This window comes from Passer montanus, unplaced genomic scaffold, assembly GCF_014805655.1.
Source record: "Passer montanus isolate IOZ18808 unplaced genomic scaffold, ASM1480565v1 scaffold18, whole genome shotgun sequence".
NCBI lineage: Eukaryota > Metazoa > Chordata > Aves > Passeriformes > Passeridae > Passer > Passer montanus.
Window position 1 is genome coordinate 13,058,748 of NW_024365381.1, and position 17,551 is coordinate 13,076,298.

The window sequence follows — 17,551 nt, forward strand, 5'->3', positions numbered from 1 at the left end:
AAGACTGTGAATAACCTCAGCTGTGGCTAAGGAGACCCCATCTCTGCCCCTCTGCCATCACTAGTGCTCCAAGTCATCTCTGCCTGCTGGTCCCTGAGATAGCTAATGGTTTCTTTGCATTCTCTTGCTTGAGCAGGTGGGCTGGATACTCTCCATTCTGGACCAGTTACGCATCAACCCACCTCCTCCTGTGGCCATCCTACCTTTGGGGACAGGGAACGACTTGGCCAGAACACTGAACTGGGGTGGGGTAAGTGATGGGCACAAGAACTCACTGCTGGCAGAGCAGGGCTGAGTGCTTCAATCCTTGTTTCAGACATATGGTTGGAGATTTGCATGGGCTCATGTTTCAATTTCCTGTAAATACAGACCAACAAATAAGCGCAATTTGGATGTTGCTGTTCTTCTGACATTTGAATGGTTTTGCATTAGATTATACAAAAGCAATTTGCTTTTCAAACTTTGGAAAGTTTTTAGAACTAAGATGTATTGTTTTAAATTCCAAGTCCCATTTTGTTGTGCATTCAAGTATAGTTGATCTCTTCTACATCTTTTACTCTGAGATGCCTTACCAAAGCCTGCTGTCTGGGGTGTCTCCCTAGGAGGCAGGCATGAGACTCCCCAAGTCCTTCTCTTCACCAGGGTTACACAGATGAGCCTCTGTCCAAGATCCTGTCGCATGTAGAAGATGGGAACATAGTACAGCTCGATCGCTGGAACCTCCGTGTGGAGCCAAACCCTGACACAAACCCTGAGGAAAAGGATGAGGCGGCTGCTGACAAGGTGGGACACCTCCTCTCCATGTCTATTCCCTGTGCTAGACGTCTGCATTCTCTCTTCTGCCACTGGCTTGGGCAGTCCCAGCACTTGAGGCTATGTTCTTGGGTTGGTGTTTCCCACTCCTCCAATTCCACCATTCTGTTCACGCCTCTGAGCCACAGCACTCATAGCAAGAGTGTATGTAGAGTTCATAACTAAATGCCTACCACAGGTTTTTAACCACAACTTGCAACAGGTATAAGCCCAGTCTTCTGTGAGACTATTTTCTTTAACAGAAACATGGGTGATTGCAGAAACCTCAGACAGCAGAGTGTGTCCCCTTGGACCGTTTCCCTTATCCCTAGGAGCCAGGAACTAATCCATCATCTCAGGCTGGCGACCTCTGTATTTTCCTAGGGAAAAGACAAGCAGGGTCCCTCAGCCTCATGAACACTGTAATGGCTGTGCTGTAACCTGACCTCATCTGTGCCATGGGCACATGCTGGCAGCCTCATCCTTATTCCTCCTTTTCATTTCAGCTTCCTTTGGATGTCTTTAATAACTACTTCAGCCTTGGCTTTGACGCACGGGTGACGCTGGAGTTCCATGAATCCCGAGGTACAGAGCACTGGCAGGACTTGTTCAGGGTCTGTGGGATGGGTCTGTTCTTGTTTCTTGGGTTCCTCAGGAAAGTGAACAACAGAATTGCTTCAGGGACAGAGCTGGAGGTGAAACATGAGGACCAAGTCCAAGCTGCAAAGGGGGAAGAGGGGTGTCTGCACAGGAAAAAAGCTGGGGGCATACCCCTGGCTGAGGCTGGCTGGAGAGCTGTGTCTGAGGAGAGCTGGCAAGTGAAATATTTCCATGTGTAGGCCAGTGACCTGGACTTTTTTCTCCTTTCCCTAGAGGCCAACCCAGAGAAGTTCAACAGCCGGTTTCGGAATAAAATGTTCTATGCTGGGGTGAGTGTGTGGGGGATATCTGAGCCTGCAGTCATAGCAGCCTTAACGTCAGCTGCAGCACAAGCATGGACCTGCCTTCTGCCTGTGCTCTAAACTCACCCATTTAAGCTACATGGATCTTCACATGCACCCAAGCTAAGCACCCCAGCCCAAAGCTGGAAAGTTGCTGGAGAAATGCTGCAGCACTGGGAGTCACAGCTCCCCTTTGGCTGGCTGCTGGCAGTACAGCTTGCTCTGTGCCCTGCAGTACAGTTGCTGTATTGATCTCCTGCCACTATTGTTCTTGATTTCAAGCTCACGGGTGGTCACCCAGGCAGGACCTCCCTGGAGCTGTGGGAAGGCAGACTGTTCCCCCTGCAGAGGAAAAGGAAGCCTTTCCATAGTCTGCACACTACTTTGGTCTTTTATTATATACCTTGGATCAGTTACAGCTTCCTGGCTAATTACACCACCTTCCTATGTCTCACCTCTGGAGCTTTGCTTCTCAGTATCACCTTTGTTCCTCTGTCTCCCCATCCTCAGTGTACTTTCTAGCCATGTGTCTGGTGACTGGTATTTGAGCAGTGCTAAAGGCCAAGTGCTGCTCTGTGTCATCTCACATCTGTCCTGCTTGTGTCTCTTTTGCTGTCTGCACAGTTAAACCCAAAGGGGACCATGCTGTCCCTCCTGGAATCTCTAGATGGGGTCACTTAGCTCTGTTGGGTGGTGCTTCATCACAGCTTGAGACTGAATTTGTTTCTTGTTACTTGATTCTCACTGGAGGAGACTCATCTTGTCAGCTCTTCCCTAAAGTCAGGACTGGGCTGGCAAGGGAATACTAGAGCATGTTACTGAAGCTGCCTCAGGGTTTTTGGTATGCAAAATAGCAAGAGGAATGGATCAGGTTGTTTTGGAGGAGAAGAGGACTTCTGACAGTGGAGGAAAAGGGGGTTTGCAGGTTTGAGCAGCTGAGGTCTGTGGCAGGTCAGTGGCAGGCTGAGTTGCAGGTCAGTGGCAGGCTTCTGGCTGCCCATTCTGGTGAGCACCTGGGCACTAACTCTGTCTCTTACCTTGGCAGACGGCCTTCTCCGACTTCCTCACCGGGAGCTCCAAAGACTTGGCGAAGCATGTCAGGCTGGTTGTGAGTGTGCTGGGGTGCTCTGGTCCAGGGAGGGGGTGAGCTGTGGAGGTGTGAGGAATGTCCCTTGGCACACTGAGTATGTCAGGGTTGGGGAGTGAACAGAGAGCTTCCTGGGAGCATCAGCTTCCCCTGACTTGGAAAACATTCACTGTAGGGAGCAGAGGAGGGAGGCCATTTCTTCCTAACTGGGTATGATGGACCAGGCTCTCCCTTACAGCAGCTTGAACACTCCTGTGTTGTCTCTAGTGTGATGGGACAGACCTGACCTCCAAGATTCAGGACCTGAAGCCCCAGTGCCTGGTCTTCCTTAACATCCCAAGGTGAGCACCCCCTGGACCTGTCTTCATACGCTTTTCACACCTGTGCTGTAGATCCCCTCCTGGGTTTGGGATGCCAGTCCAGGCATTTCTTCTCGTCCTTTCACAGGTACTGTGCAGGCACCATGCCCTGGGGCAACCCTGGGGAGCACCATGACTTCGAGCCCCAGCGCCATGATGATGGTTGCATTGAAGTTATCGGCTTCACCATGACATCACTGGTGAGTCAGTACTGTTGACACTTGTAGATAGCAGCCAGGGGAGTGCATGGTCCTATGTGACAGTGTCTACTCTCTAAGATTTAGGTGAGGTGCTGTCATGCCCTGGTCTCTGTGAGTCCCTTCTCACTGAAATCATACCTGAGACCCTCAGAACTTGTAACTTGTAATATCCAGATGACAATGAATGTTTCCTTCATCCATGTCTCAGTCCATGTTCTGCTCTCACTCTGGATCCTTTCACAGGCTGCCTTGCAAGTCGGTGGCCATGGAGAGCGGCTCTGTCAGTGCCGGCAGGTGGTTCTCACCACATCCAAGGCCATCCCCATGCAGGTAGATGGAGAGCCCTGCAAGCTGGCAGCTTCCCGCATCCACATCTCTCTGCGCAACCAAGCCAACATGGTGCAGAAGACCAAGCGGCGTAACTCCATGCCTCTGCTCAATGAGTAGGTTCCTCAGATTGAACTGCCACCTTCTGTCCAAGGTTGGATGGTTGGCAGGGAAAGGGATGGGACTGACCTGTGACTGGCAGAGGCATTTCAGTCTTTTGTTGGGTAGGGTCTGGGAAGGGATCAAGTCACAGAAGTAAAACCAGACCCTGATGCTGGAGAAGCTGCTGGTGCCAAGCTCCCCACCCCAGTCTATACAATACTCTTGCCTGTTTTGGAGGAATTGGGAGAATAAGGAGAAAGCAGGGTGTCATTTTCTGATACCTTCCTTTTTCCTTGCTCTCTGCACACAGCCAGCAGCCAGTGCCCGAGCGGCTGCGGATCCGGGTGAGCCGAATCAGCATGCGCGACTATGAGGCACTGAACTACGACAAGGAAAAGCTCAAGGAAGCCTGTGAGTGACCAGCTGAGTGACCAGGGGGTGGGAGCTGCAGTCCCCAAGTCTGGCAAAGCCTGTAGCTGAACTGTGTGAGGTGTTGGGAATGGGGCATGGGCTGCTCCCTGAGCTGAGCCTGTGCCCTGTCCTGCAGCTGTGCCACTGGGGATCATCGTGGTTCCAGGAGACAGTGACCTGGAGTTGTGCCGGACCCAGATTGAGAAGCTGCAGGAGGTGAGTCTGTGTAAAAAGTGGTCATAGCTGAATACTGAGGGTGAAGGGACTCAGGGAAAGGATTTCTAAGCCACCTTGACCTGCACACACCACCACACACACTCTTGCTTTAGGTCACGCTTAGAGGTCATGGTTTGCCTTCACCATGTGATGGAGGCAGGGTCCCAAGCTGGATGCATTGTTGCTCCCTGCTGTCTAGCAGCTTCTTTTTCAGCATTGCTCTTCTGACTGTTGTCCAAGCCCAGAAAGTGACTCTGAAAAACGACAGGGTAGTATAAAAAGCCAGCACACATCCTGTGGGGGCCTATAACCATTCAACCCTCCAAGCTTTCACAGGCTCTGTGTTTCCTGTCACAGCTCTGCCTTCTCCAGGTGCCTGGATTAGGTTTATAACCCCTCCACTCTTCTCATTTGCAAGCACTAATTTTTGTGTCCTTGCCAATGTACTAGCAAGTGTCTGTGAGCTGTACACAGACTGTTTTACTCTTGCTCCTGGTGAACAATGCCTTCTAAGCTCATAGTGTGGCTTCTGATGGTGCACCGCTCAATCTGATTGCTGCACAGAAGGCTGAAGGGACCTTTCTCCATCTGCTGTTAGCTGACTCTTGTGCCTGTGGGAATCCCATCATGTATGTATGCGTAGAATCCCTCAGAGCTGAGTTGCAGAGCTGCTTGCCTGGGCTGGCACACTGGCATCTGCCTGTTGCTGTGCCTGCTCTGTATGCATGTCCCCTGCCCACTTTGTGCCCAGGCACTGGTGAGGACACACAAGCAGGCACATAGCTGGCAGCTCCTGGGTTCACAGGGTAATGCTCTGCTGCTGTGTCAGTGTGGTAGACAGATGCCCCTGCAATCTCCTGCACCTTTAAAACTGTGCAGTGTGGCTGGTGTTCCTTGGTCACCTCATGGTTTACCTCTTCTCACTCCTTGGGTAAGCTCTGTGCTCCAATCTTAAAGCCAGACAAGGACCAGGTACCTTGGCCAGACAGTGTGTAAAGCCAGATAAGGCAGCACATCAAGCAACTCCAGGGGGATGAGAGAGGGACTGGGGGGGCTGCCCAGACACAGGCTGTAACAGGACACCTTGCTTTTCTGCAGGATTTCCCTGCACAGCCCTCTGCTTTAGAGCGCCTGCTCTTCCAGGTGTGTATGGCCTCTCTGTCCTCTGGGCCCATCTGTCCTGTCCACTGTGCTGGTCTCAGGGGCTCATCTTGTGACACTGCTCTACAGTCAGCTCCAGTCTGTCCCATGGTGCTCTCTGTTGCAGTGTGCTGTGCCTGTGTTCAGTTTCATCCAAGTACCTGTGGTCCTCTGTGTCTGCAGGGACTTCCCAAAGCAGGAGCAATGCTCTGAAGAGAGATGCAGAGGGCATAAGTTACGTCTTTATCCTCTCTTTTATTATGCAGGAGGGAGATGGAGCCAAGCCAAAGACACTGTCATTCCAGAAGTTGTCACCCAAGTGGTGCTTCCTGGACTGTGAGTATCACCCTCCACTAGGAGCGGGGTCTGATGATGTGCTGGGATGGTCCTTTGGTATGCCAGCTCAGTGGAGCTAGGGGATGGAGATCCACATGGCTGCAAACATCCAAGGGTTATCGATGCCTTAGAAACCACAAAAGTACCTCGGAATTAGGGCATAGGAATTACAGCTCCTATGCCCAAAAAAGTGGAGGAATCAGTAGCCCAACTGAAGTGCATCAACACCGATGCAGCATGGGCTACAAACAGGAAGAACCAAAAGATATGGCAGAGCAAGAAAACTATGACATATTTGCCATCAGAGAGACATGGCGGGACAAGTCACACAACTGGGGTGCTGCAATGGATGGCTATAAACTCTTCAGAGGGGACAGGCAAGGAAGGAGACCAAGCTGATCTCTTCCTATGTCGAGATGACTTGCTCGGTGGATGAGGGAAAAGCTGTGGATGTTGTCCACCTGAACTTCAGTAAAATGCTTGACACGGCTTCCCACAGCATTCTCCTGGGAAATCTGGCTGCTCGTGGCTCACATGAGTTCACTGTTCTCTGGCTAGAAAACCAGCTGGATGGCCGGGCCCAGAGAGTGGTGGTGCCTGGAGTTAAATCCAGCTGGTAGCCGGTCACCAGTGGTGATCCCCAGGGTTCAGTATCAGGCCTGGTCCTGTTTATTGTCTTTATCAGTTTGGATGAGGAAATCAAGCACACCTCAGTCACTTGCAGACAAGTTGGGTGGGAATGTTGATCTGTGGGAGGGCAGGAAGGCACTGCAGAGGGATCTGGACAGGCTGCATCATGGGCCAAGGCAAATTGCATGAGGTTCTAAAAAGTAGATGTCCTGGCTTGGGTCACAACCACCCCGTGCAGTGCTGCAGGCTGGAGAAGTGGGGGCTGGAAAGCTGCCCAGCAGAAAAGGACCTGGAGGTGCTTGTTGATGGCAGCTGAACATGATTCAGTGTGTGTGTCTGTCAGGATCCAATTACTAAGGTATGCCCCTGCCCAAATTAAGGTGAAAAAGAGACCATATGTCAGTGACATAGTATGGGTTTTATTTGACTGTAAATATGAGAGAGAGAGAAATAGAAAATAGGTGGGGGAACAGAAAGAGAGTAACGGGGACAAAATAAGGAAAGTATCACCACTCCATGGATCCCAGTGATGCCCCATTGATCCTCTCCAGCTGGTCTTCTTGGTGGTGAAGGTCCCCTCGAAAAGAATAGAATCTGATGGGTTAATATACACTCAGACCATGTAGGAAAATCCAAGCAATTCTCTGGGTTAGGTGGGGAGTTTGCCATTGTCTCTTCCACATTTGTTGCATTACATGTAGTCCTGTGGTGCAAGGCCTCAGGAATGACTATGGGGGCACTTGGAGGGGCCTTTGACGGATTAGTGCACCCCCTCAGATGCCCCTCACATGGATGTCCTGTGGATGTTGCCTTGCCAGGGTTGGGGGTTCCATAGCCAGTTTGTACAAGGAAGGATGGGTTCACAGCCTCTGAGCAGAAGTTACAACACACCAAAACTTCCTACCCTGACCTCAGCGGGGGGAAGGGGGGGAAATCTGTGCAAACCTGCTCCCAGCAAATGGGTCTGTGGGCTATGGCCTCTCCCACCCCAAAGCAAGACAAAGATGATTCTTAGCATGACTGCTGGGTTTGGCTCACATTCTTGTCCTTCTTTACTTGTTTGTTTCAGGTGATTGAAGAATTAGTTTTCCCTTTATTTAGTCTCAGGAGTTTAACTTTGAGTCCAGTGGAGCAAGGGGAGTCTGTGGTTCTCTTGACCCTGGAGCTGAAGGCAGCTCGGTGGCATGTGTTTGTCACTGCGGGACTGCTGGGGATGCTCTGCTGTGTTGTGCAGGCAGGGGGCCCCCTGCTCCAGCATGCCCGGAGCCGGGCTCCATGGGCAGAGCAGTGCTATGGGAGAGCAGCCTCCCTGCTGGGCTCCAGCTGCTGCTTCTTCCCTGCCTGAAAGTAACTTTCTCTTCTCCCTTTTCCTTTTCTGACCAAGAACTTCTCTGGAATCTGGCTGAGTGAAATGCCCACTGGTAGCATTTCATCTCTCTGATATCTCAGCAAGCAGCATGTAGACCACAGCAGAGCACAGCCATGGGTTGCAAAGTGGGCCTGGGAAGCCTCGTGCTAGGCAGAGAGGGTGCAACTTCTCCCTTCAAGGTTCTAGCCCTGTGAATGGTGGTGCTGCTCCCCAGTGTCACTAGCAGGATTGCTGTACCAGGGCCACTTTCCCTTCTGCCAGTTTCCCAGCAGCAGGTCTGGGCTCAGGAAAATTGTGTCAGGAAAGAGGCTAGAGTCTCACTCGACACAGCACAGGTTCATTCAAGTAGCTGAATTATAGACCTTGAACAGTAGTTCACTGGATGCAAATATCCAGGATAAACATGGCTCTTTCACTCTTCTCACCTGCTCTAGCACATCCTCACTCTGTTTGCAGAGAGACTTACTTGGGTCTGCGAGGATCCCACTGCAGCTACCTCTCCTGGACTGGCACCAGCAGCCTGTCAGGATATTGGGGAAATGCTGCCCTGCATAGGAATCCAGCTGTCTTGGCAGTGTGCTTTTACCCTGTCCTGGTCTGATGTCCTGAATCCATAACCCCTCCCTGCTCCCCTGAGGATGGTGACCATGTGTGTCTGGTTCCGGCATAGCCACTTGCTCTATTAGAGCTCCTCTCTCTCTGTGGTGATCTGTTCTCCAAGGAAGAGGGATGCACTCAGACAGGCTGGAGGCTGATTTGAAGCTCTCCTGCCATCCTAGGAGACCGGGACTTGGACCTACAGCTGGTGGTGGCATGTTCTGTTGTGCCTGGCAGTCTCATGCTCTGAGTGGCCTCATGAAGGTCTTTAGTCAAGTTGTCAGGAGGATGAGCCCTCTCTTCTCCCAGCCTCCTGTAGTGCCCCCATTGCTGAGCACTGTTCAATGAGGTGCACCATGTTAATCACAGCAGTTCCTCACCTGTATAAGTGAATGCTGAGATATGCACTGCATAGCCCTGAGTTTCGTCTGCTCAGGATAATGCTGGAGCACCTGAAAGCCCCCAGAAAGGCCATGGCATCAGCTAGTTGTGTTCCTGCCTTACCTGTGGCTCCCTGACGGGAGTCACTGAGGAGGAGGTAGCAGAGGCGTGTTTCACGGGGACATGGTGGTCTGTAGGCCTAAGGGGCTGCCTCTAGGGTGAAGACACCAGCAGATCCATGAAGGGAAGTGGTTTGCTCGTGGTAGGGGCTGCTGTTTGTTTTGCTGTACCCTCTGAGCAAGCCATGAAGTGGCTGGATAGCTCACTGTCACTGATGGTGGGAATAGGCCGTCTCCCTTGTCTCGCACCAAGGATCAGCCTGTCTCGTTCTGTTCCTGTCTTACAGCAACCACGGCCGATCGGTTCTACAGGATAGACCGTGCACAGGTGAGTGCAGCCTCATCCTGCACCATCATCCCCTGGGAAGGTGCTTGGGTGTCCCAGCTGCACACAGACCAACAGGCAGGCATAGCCTTAGGGCCACACGGGTCTCATACCACTGCCCTGGCCTTTGGCATCCCCCAGAAGGATGGCATGGTGAGCCTGGCCCAGGACCACGCTCAGCACCTCCAGGTTTCTGGAGAAAAGGGAAGAAGCCTGGGTGGTAGCACAGAACCTTGGGTTGAAAGCTGCCTGCAGGGCCCTCCAGTGCAGCAGGTAAGGAATAGCAAACATAGCAAGACTGGCCGGAGGACCTGCCAGCTGGGATCATCTTCACCAGTATTAGATACTTCCCCTAGTGATCAGGGAGGGGGACGTGGAGATAAGGTTGCTAAGGCATCAGGAGATAGGAAGCCTGAAAAGAACAAGGAAATCCAAAGGCTCCCAGGCATAAGACTGTTCAAGCCATCATTGCTCTGCTGTGCAAATGGGTGGGCCACAAACCTACCCACTGGGATATGAGGGGATGTAGTTTTGCAGAAGTAGGTCTTGCTTCTGAGGAAGCATGTCCTGACTCGTGTCTTTCAGGAACACCTCAACTATGTGACAGAGATCTCTCAGGATGAGCTCTATGTGCTGGACCCAGAGCTAGTGGTCACTCAGACTGTGAGCACTTCTCCTGCCATGCCTGACCTCGTGGATTCATCTGCCACACCCCCTGGGCACCATTTTGCATTTCCTTCCTGTTCTTCCTCTCCACCCTCCTCTCCTGCCCCCAGGTGAGTCTGAAATGGGAGTACAGGGCCTCAGGAAGAATGGGCTTCACAGCATTGATCCCTGGGCCAGATTACAAGGCTTACTTCCCTGGAAGTAAGCAGGAATTCAGTGTTGAGTAAGATCAAGGGATGAGATGCAGTCCTGTTTTCCTTGTTCCTCTGCCAGTGCTGCCCTAAGTAATGGGGCATCACCACCAGGTGGCTCAGCAGTGGGGTCAAGCTCCAGCACCTCACCCTTGGGACAGAGGACAAGGGTGTCTCTCAGCCAAACTAAGGCCAGTGACAAGTATGGAGCAATGGTGCCAGAAGCAGCAGTAGAAATGAGAGTGGGGATGGGGAAGAACCCAGATCAGGGAAGAGGGAGTGCCACAGGCAGGTTTCTCCATCCCTCTAATGGTGGCATGCCCATTAGGGCCATCTGCTGCCAGGACTGGCAGGCTCAGTTGCATTTTCTCTTCTTCCCTTCCAGCGCTGAGCCTGAGCGCGGCCTCCCACATAAAGGTGAGTGGAGTCCTGCCTCTCGGGCTGTACTCTTGTTTTCCTGCCATGGGTTTTTTTGGCCTATCCTTTCCCTGGTGAGCAGGGAGAGGAGCCCTGTTGTTCCATGAGGACTGGTGACCCAGAGGTGAGCACAAGAGACCTGACAGTGATTTGTGGAGCGGCCCAGCCAGGCGCCTTCACAGCTCCAACATGCGGAAATGATGTGGCAAGGGGTTAATCTCCCACCTGCAGAGCTGAGCGTTGTGGACTGGATTGGGAGGCTGTCTCTGCCTCTCCCTGGGGAGGTGGGAGCACGAGATCAGGGGCCTCACCAAGCTGAACAAATGGAAAGAGTTTCCTGAAGCATGGTTGGAGCCTGGAGGTGTGAGTGAGTCATTGGTGAGAGGCATCTTGGCTGCTGGCTGATGCCCAGGAAACCTGCTCCCCATTTTCATCACAAGTTATCCTGCCCAAGGGCAGAGACTACTCTCCCCGCACCTCCCTGGAGCTGAGATCTGGCTGCACTGCTAGCTACATGGTGCCTCTTTCCTTTCCCTGGCTTGTTCCATGCATTCCTGAAGGTAGAGAAGCCATGTAAATGCAGTCTGACCGAGGGGTTAATCCCTGGAGGAGTTTGTGCTCCTGCTCCACACCTCTGGTGCCCAGCTCTTGTCTCCAGGATTAGATAAGCAGTGTTCCAGATTGACTGTTCTGACCCTGACGCGTCTCTCTTTGCAGATGACCTTCTGATAGAAGCTGCCAAGAGTGGCAACTTCAGCAAGGTAGGTGCTCCAGCAGCCTGCTGCAATGAGCAGCCGAGGCTGGCTCCTGGGCTGGTGTGCCCCTTGGGCTAAGGGAAGCCCTGCCAGCCATGCTCTCCAGTTGCCCTGGAGCAGTGCCTGTCAAAGGCCTTCCTTCAGGAGTGGTGGCTAGAAACCAGGCAGGCTTCTGGCAAGGAGCCCTGGTTCATCTCCTGGGAGACACAAAGGGAAGGGAGGAGAAGGGAAGGGACTTGGTAACATGGCTGAGCTGGACAAAGCTTCCCACCAGCACCAAGTATCTACACAACCTGTCAGACACTCCACGCACATAATTCTGGGGCTTGGAGCTGGGAAATGTAACTCATCCTGAGCAATCTGACAATCCTGTAGTTCCAAGAGCTGCATCAAGCTGGAAGAGACCTGATGGTGCGAGATTCCTCGGGCCAGACTGTCCTCCACCATGCTGTCAAATCGGGAAGCAAGGACATCGTCAAATACATCATCGAGAATGGTGAGCTGGAGTTGGAGTGCCACTCTTAGCAAAGGAGCCTGGCAGCCAAAAAAAATCAACCTTCTGCTCAGAGGGAGTGCTCCTGGGCTTAGATCCCTTCCCTCTGGGTTTGCTACATCATCCTTCTGGTGTATGGGCTTTTCCTGGCATCTGTCTGCCAGTACTGGGGTGTCCTCATGGCTATTGCTGTGTCCTGGCAGGGCTCAGCATGTCTCTGGGAAACACTTCTCAGTGTCTTGATTCTGCCATCATGCAGCTGACCAGTTGTTTTTGGAAGTTCCCACTGAAATACAGACAGCTTTATTTTTATTTAGGTATTTATCTGTAGTAAGTCCACAACCACTTCTTTCCTGGGCTCAGATGCCATTGCTGACCTGAGTTCTTTGGAGCTAGGACTTTTGCAGGCAGCATGAAAATAGCAGCCCCTATGGAATGATGCAGACTGTGACCAGGGAGTAGGCAGGTCTGTCTCTGCCCCAGAGCTAGGTCTCACTCACACTCTTTCTTTCCACAGCTCCTTCAGAAATCCTTGATGCCACAGAGGAGGAGAAGTAAGTTGCTGCCTGACTTGCATTACCTGTTGGCCAGACTCTCTGTGAAGTGACCAGTTATGGGGGCACTTCAGCTGCCCGTGTTCTAATTGACAGCCATGATTCCCAGTCCATTTTGGACAGACTGCCCCTGAGTAGCACCCCTCCTCTGCCTGGACAAACACACAACTTACCATCAGCTGCTGCTGCTGCTGAATTGCTGTCCCTTGCTGCCACCTGCATGTGCTGATTGTCCCTGTTCAAGGGGACATCTCACATCTCCTGCTTTCTCCTCCTCAGCGGTGAGACCAGCTTGCACCAGGCTGCAGCCTTACGCCAGCGCACTATCTGCCACTACATCGTGGAGGCCGGGGCCTCGCTCATGAAGACAGATCTGCAGGTGACAGTGGCAACGGTGGCAGTGGGGCTTTCTGGGGCGACCAGAGGGCTGGCAAGGAGCACAACCAGCAGGAGAGCAGAGCAGGGGTGCTTTGGGTGAAGTGTTTGCCGATCAGAGAGGAGCTGACATGGAGTACCCATGCTTGCCCAGTAGAGCCCAGCTACAGAGGGGTTAAATCCCTCTTCTCCTGGCGCTTCTCCCCCTGTTGTTTTATTAAATTAGAAGCGAGGGGCTGGAATGTCTCATCCCTGTCTCCCCCTTCCCACCCCCAGGGGTCAGAGCAAGGACATTCTCCCTCCCAGCTGCAGGACTCCCCCGCTCTCCCCCACCCCCGGCAGCCCTGATGGGGGATCTGGGAGCTCCTCTTGGCGGGTGAAGCTGGCCTGCAGGGAGCAGGAGCAAGCAGTGGCAGCACTTTCTCTCACATGCCGAGTTAATTGAGCTGTGCCTTAGTGTCAGGGAATTGTGCCAGCCCTGGCAGAAGAGATGCAAAAGGGGAGGGCTTGGGGCCATGTTTTGGTACAGGAGGTTCCCAGGGCTGGCATATGGCAGAGAGGATGTGGTCAGATATCTCTGGTGGGGGCTTGTAGTGATAGGCTGTAGCAGAGGTGATGTACAACAAGCCAAGAAGGTGCTACCCATTAGGAGCCCAGCTGAGGGGTGCTGGTGGTGGTGGAGCTTGGGCTGCAATTTAGACAATGCACATCCCTCTTTGCCAGCTGCCAGGAGAATGCAGTACAGATAATCTCTGGCTCCCCATCTCTCTTCCTTGGTCCTGTCTAAGGCTTAGGCCTTGCACAGTGCCTAGAGTGGGGCTGGCCTAAATGGAGACCCAGCTGGCAGAGGCAAGAGGAGAGGGCAGTTTGGGGTGCATGGCCCCTCTCTGTCCCCAGCCCCCTCATTTGACTGAAGGAGAGGAACAGCCCCCAGCCTGCCAGGACCAAAGGGAGCCTTGCTCAGGCATGCATGCGGCTGCCCCAGGGAGTGGGTTTGCACGTGCCTGTGCAAAAGCATGTCGCATGTCGGGTTTGTGGCTGCCTGGGGACCCCGCTGTGCTGCTGCACTGACCTCTCAGGGGCTCCGGGTCACAGCCTGCCTGCACAGGCAGGATCCACCTCATTAGAAACCCCAGCAGCAGACCTGTAGCACGGGTTTGGAGCAGACTGATCCCGCTCCCTGCAGTGGTGAGGGAGGCTGAGCCTTATCAGTTGGAGTGCCTCAGCCCAGCAGGGCAGGGAGGCCCTGGCAGCTCTGGTTTCAGGCTGCAGGCAGGCAGTGATGAGAGGGGCTTCTGCAGGGGAACAGGAAAGAAGCTTAATTTCTCCTCTGTTAAATGAGTGATTGCATTCAGGGGATGTGGGGAGGAGGCCATCAAGGAGAGCCAGCACCAAAGCACAACATGGTCTCCACCCCCTGATGGTGTGGCTGCGGGGGGTTGTGTGCAGGACCATGGGGTGTGCCCACGCAGTCTTGGGGTGCACATGCCAAGGAGATTTCTTGCTGCACGATACCTCTCTGCAGCCACATATGGATGGGCTTTTGTGCACAGCCACATCAGGCCCAGCGGAGGACTCTGCATGACTGACCATTGTTCTTGATGGAGAAATATAGCTGGGGCTGCTCTGGAGGCCCCAGCACACTGCTGCAGCTGCCTGTGCCCTGCTGTGCACGAGGAGATGAGCTGGGCAGGACGGGTATCCCTTCCAGGGCTGGTTTTCAATGGCAGCAGCAGAGCGCCAGGTTTCTGTGGCCTTTCTCAGTGGTACAGCAGAGCCTGGGCACTTGGAGAGGTGGAGCAAGGAGCAGGGGGAGGGAAAGGGGAGAGAAGACAGAGCTGGGAGCTGTTAACAGATTTGCTTTTTATGGAGTGCGGGAGTTCATTAGTGGACACAATCCAGATGGCTGCAATAAGCTGGTGAAATGTGATCCTCCTTCGGGAGCTGGAGCGCTAGCCAGGCTGTGAGAGGGAAGGGGGGTTGGTATGCTTGGGCATTCCCCAGACATACCCCTCATTCCTCACCCTTTCCCGCCTGCCTCCCCAACACAGGGGAAGAGCAGGTCAGGAGGACCAGCCTTTGTCTCTTCTTGGGTGACTTGTGTTGCTCAGGATCAGTCATGCCCTAGCCTATGCCTGGAGCTGATGGCCCTTCAGGGGACAGCTCCCAGGCCTGCAGTAGTCAGGCTCCCCAGGTGCACACTTTGATCCCAGGGTAAGCACATGGGCATTTGGCTGCTGCCTGACTTGGGGTTTGGCTGCAGGCTCTGCTGGACCCAGCCACATGGGGGATTGGGGATGTCCTTGGGTGCCAAAGCAGCCTTTAGGCAGGGTTTGACGCTCTACTTCTCACCTCCCCTGCGCAGGGAGACACCCCGAAGCACCGTGCTGAGAAAGCCAATGACCCTGACTTAGCTGCCTACCTCGAGAACCTACAGCACTACCAGATGATCCAGCGGGAGGACCAGGAGACAGCTGTGTAGTGCTTGGCGTGCCTTAGCCCGAGCCAGCTCATGCAGGATGAGAAGAGTACAATGCCAACTGGCAGAGCTGTATCTGGCCCAACCCTCCCCAGATGCCAGCCTGGTCCCTGGAGATGGATACAGAAGAGCTCTGCCCCAGGCTGGGCTGGAACTCTGTTTATGAGGACAATGGATATTTCAGACTTGAAGCCTGATTCTTTGTGTGTCCACCCCTTCACCTGTATTTCACCACATTCCCTGCCCTAGATGGGCTCTATCCCCCAGCCATGTTGGAGCAGGCCAGGCTGAAGCCCCCAGTCACCCTTGTTCATGGGAGTAATGCCAGTGCCCCCTCCACAGGCTCCTACCTATAATCCTTATGGGATATCATTGCTCAGCCCCTCTCTCTGCTGGCAGTGCCCCTCTTTTAGGTGCTTGGCTAGGTTTGTGTCCTGTTCCTCCTCTCCTGTCTGGCACAGCTGTGGGAGGCACAGGCTGCATGGACAGACTGCAGAGGCTGTGAGCTGCACTCTGCCCCAAAGGAAGCACCACAGCTTACTGGCACTGCCTTCTCCTTCCTCCTGGGGCTGCACCAGGTCTCTGTGTTGCCCTACCCAGAGCTTTCTGCAGCAGGAGGGAAGTCACTTGTGCATCCAGCCTTTGCTCAGAGCACCTGGGTCTGGTGCAGCTGGAAGTAGGGCAGCAGGTGCTCTCCTGATGGGCCTTTAGTGCTTAGTTAGCAGTCTGACTCAGGGCTGGGATGGCATGGAGGAAGGCTACCAAACTCTCCCACCACACTTCTCTCCACGGGGCTGGGTGGAACAGTTTGCACACCCACTCTACTGAGCATCTCTTTGTGAGCCCTGCAGGATGGTGGAGAGCTGCACTCAGCTGGTGGCAGTGGCAGCAGTGATGCCTGTTGTATTTCCCAAATGCTGAGTTCGATTCAGCTGCCCTCCTTGCTTCAGTTTCCCCCTCAATGCTAGACTTTGCACGGGGCTGGACGGGCAGTGCTGGGGTCAGTGCTGCTCTCAGGGATCCCCTCCTGCCCCCCAACCTGGCAACATGCATCCTCTTAGGCTGACTCCTGCTACTCCCCAAACTGGGTGCAGGGTGTTGCAGGGAGCTCACCCAGCTGAGACACAACCCACCTGGGCAGACCATGAACTCACCCTCCAGTTTTAGTAGAAAGAGAGATTTGGATTCCCAGGAACCATTGGAGCTCGTAGCCCTGAGTCATGCCTGCAGTGGGATGGAGTTTCACCAACTGCCTGCAGTGGGCATGAGGCACCACAATCCATCTCCCCTGTTGATGCTGTGAGCACTTAATGCCAAGACATCAAGCCAGGCCTTAAGCAAGGCTTTTGCAGAACTGAGTCTCCAAGACCAGGAAGTGCCCACAGAGGAGGAAAGTTGATGGCTCTGAGCCTGGCAGACCTGCTTGGCATTTTTAGATGGGCAGTGGTTGTGAAGGGGGTTGCTGTTCACATCTTGGCTCTAGGAGAGGATACTGCTGCTGCCGTGTGTGGTCTGTGCAGTCCCTCTGCACTCACACACAGCTGTGCCCACTGGGTAGTGCTGGGTGGCACTGTTTGAATCCCTCCTACTACCAAGAAAAGGGTATGAGGATATTGTAGGGAACCAGAATACCCTTCAGACTTTTTGCCCAGGGGCAGGGTTTCCTTGAATGATGGGTGATGCTGTACTGGGGAACAGAGGCACACAGGGCAGTGCAGGGTGCCCAGGGGCCAGTGTCAGTATTGGCAAATAATAATGATAGTGTACTAATGCATTGACAGCTGGGACACTCCAGAAGTGCCTGGAGTTCTCATTGGCACTGCTGGCAGGCCACTGATAGACAAGGCACTGTCATCTTCTCAGAGGTCCACACCACTGCTGCCCCAGATGGGATGCCCAACTTGGCCCAGAGGCATTTAAAGCCTCAGCTTTCCCCTTTCTCCCTTATAGGTTTTGTACAGGTAGTTGAGAGACACACTGTCCCCTTCCCTGCCTGGCCCCTCCATGCACCTGTGAGCTGAGTTGCTGTGCAATTCCAAGCCTGCTTATATTTTGGTGAAGAAGGAGGGGGTGTTGGTTACCCTGCCCCCTGAGGGCAGGGGTTCTGTGCAATACCTGGGTCTGTGTTTCTTAGACACTGTTGTAGGATTGTATTTTTGTAACTATGTGAGGGTGCTGGCTCCAGCCGGCCCAGGGCCTGGCACGAGCCTGTGTTCCCATTGCTTTTCAACTTTGATTGTTTGGATGTTGTTGTTTCTTGCCATTGAAATAAAGAGATTGATGTTTTAG

At 53.4% G+C, this 17,551-nt stretch overlaps 1 protein-coding gene across 12 annotated transcripts in view; it reads left to right on the forward strand.

Annotated features, from left to right (window-relative positions):
* Positions 1-17,551, forward strand: part of DGKZ (diacylglycerol kinase zeta) — a 53,149-nt gene extending 35,598 nt beyond the window's left edge. For 9 of the 12 annotated variants that reach the window (XM_039704779.1, XM_039704772.1, XM_039704781.1 and 6 more), the window contains 20 exons: positions 137-250; positions 643-783; positions 1,299-1,377; positions 1,666-1,721; positions 2,779-2,841; positions 3,088-3,161; positions 3,268-3,379; positions 3,623-3,822; positions 4,119-4,219; positions 4,356-4,435; positions 5,534-5,578; positions 5,842-5,911; positions 9,295-9,335; positions 9,918-10,108; positions 10,575-10,606; positions 11,324-11,367; positions 11,737-11,857; positions 12,372-12,408; positions 12,688-12,787; positions 15,149-17,551. In XM_039704779.1, the coding sequence (XP_039560713.1) occupies positions 137-250; positions 643-783; positions 1,299-1,377; positions 1,666-1,721; positions 2,779-2,841; positions 3,088-3,161; positions 3,268-3,379; positions 3,623-3,822; positions 4,119-4,219; positions 4,356-4,435; positions 5,534-5,578; positions 5,842-5,911; positions 9,295-9,335; positions 9,918-10,108; positions 10,575-10,606; positions 11,324-11,367; positions 11,737-11,857; positions 12,372-12,408; positions 12,688-12,787; positions 15,149-15,265 (1,818 nt within the window). In that variant the 3' untranslated portion in view covers positions 15,266-17,551. The remainder of the gene's footprint in view (positions 1-136; positions 251-642; positions 784-1,298; positions 1,378-1,665; positions 1,722-2,778; positions 2,842-3,087; positions 3,162-3,267; positions 3,380-3,622; positions 3,823-4,118; positions 4,220-4,355; positions 4,436-5,533; positions 5,579-5,841; positions 5,912-9,294; positions 9,336-9,917; positions 10,109-10,574; positions 10,607-11,323; positions 11,368-11,736; positions 11,858-12,371; positions 12,409-12,687; positions 12,788-15,148) is intronic. The other 3 variants (XM_039704771.1, XM_039704782.1, XM_039704773.1) reach the window with 2 other exon arrangements.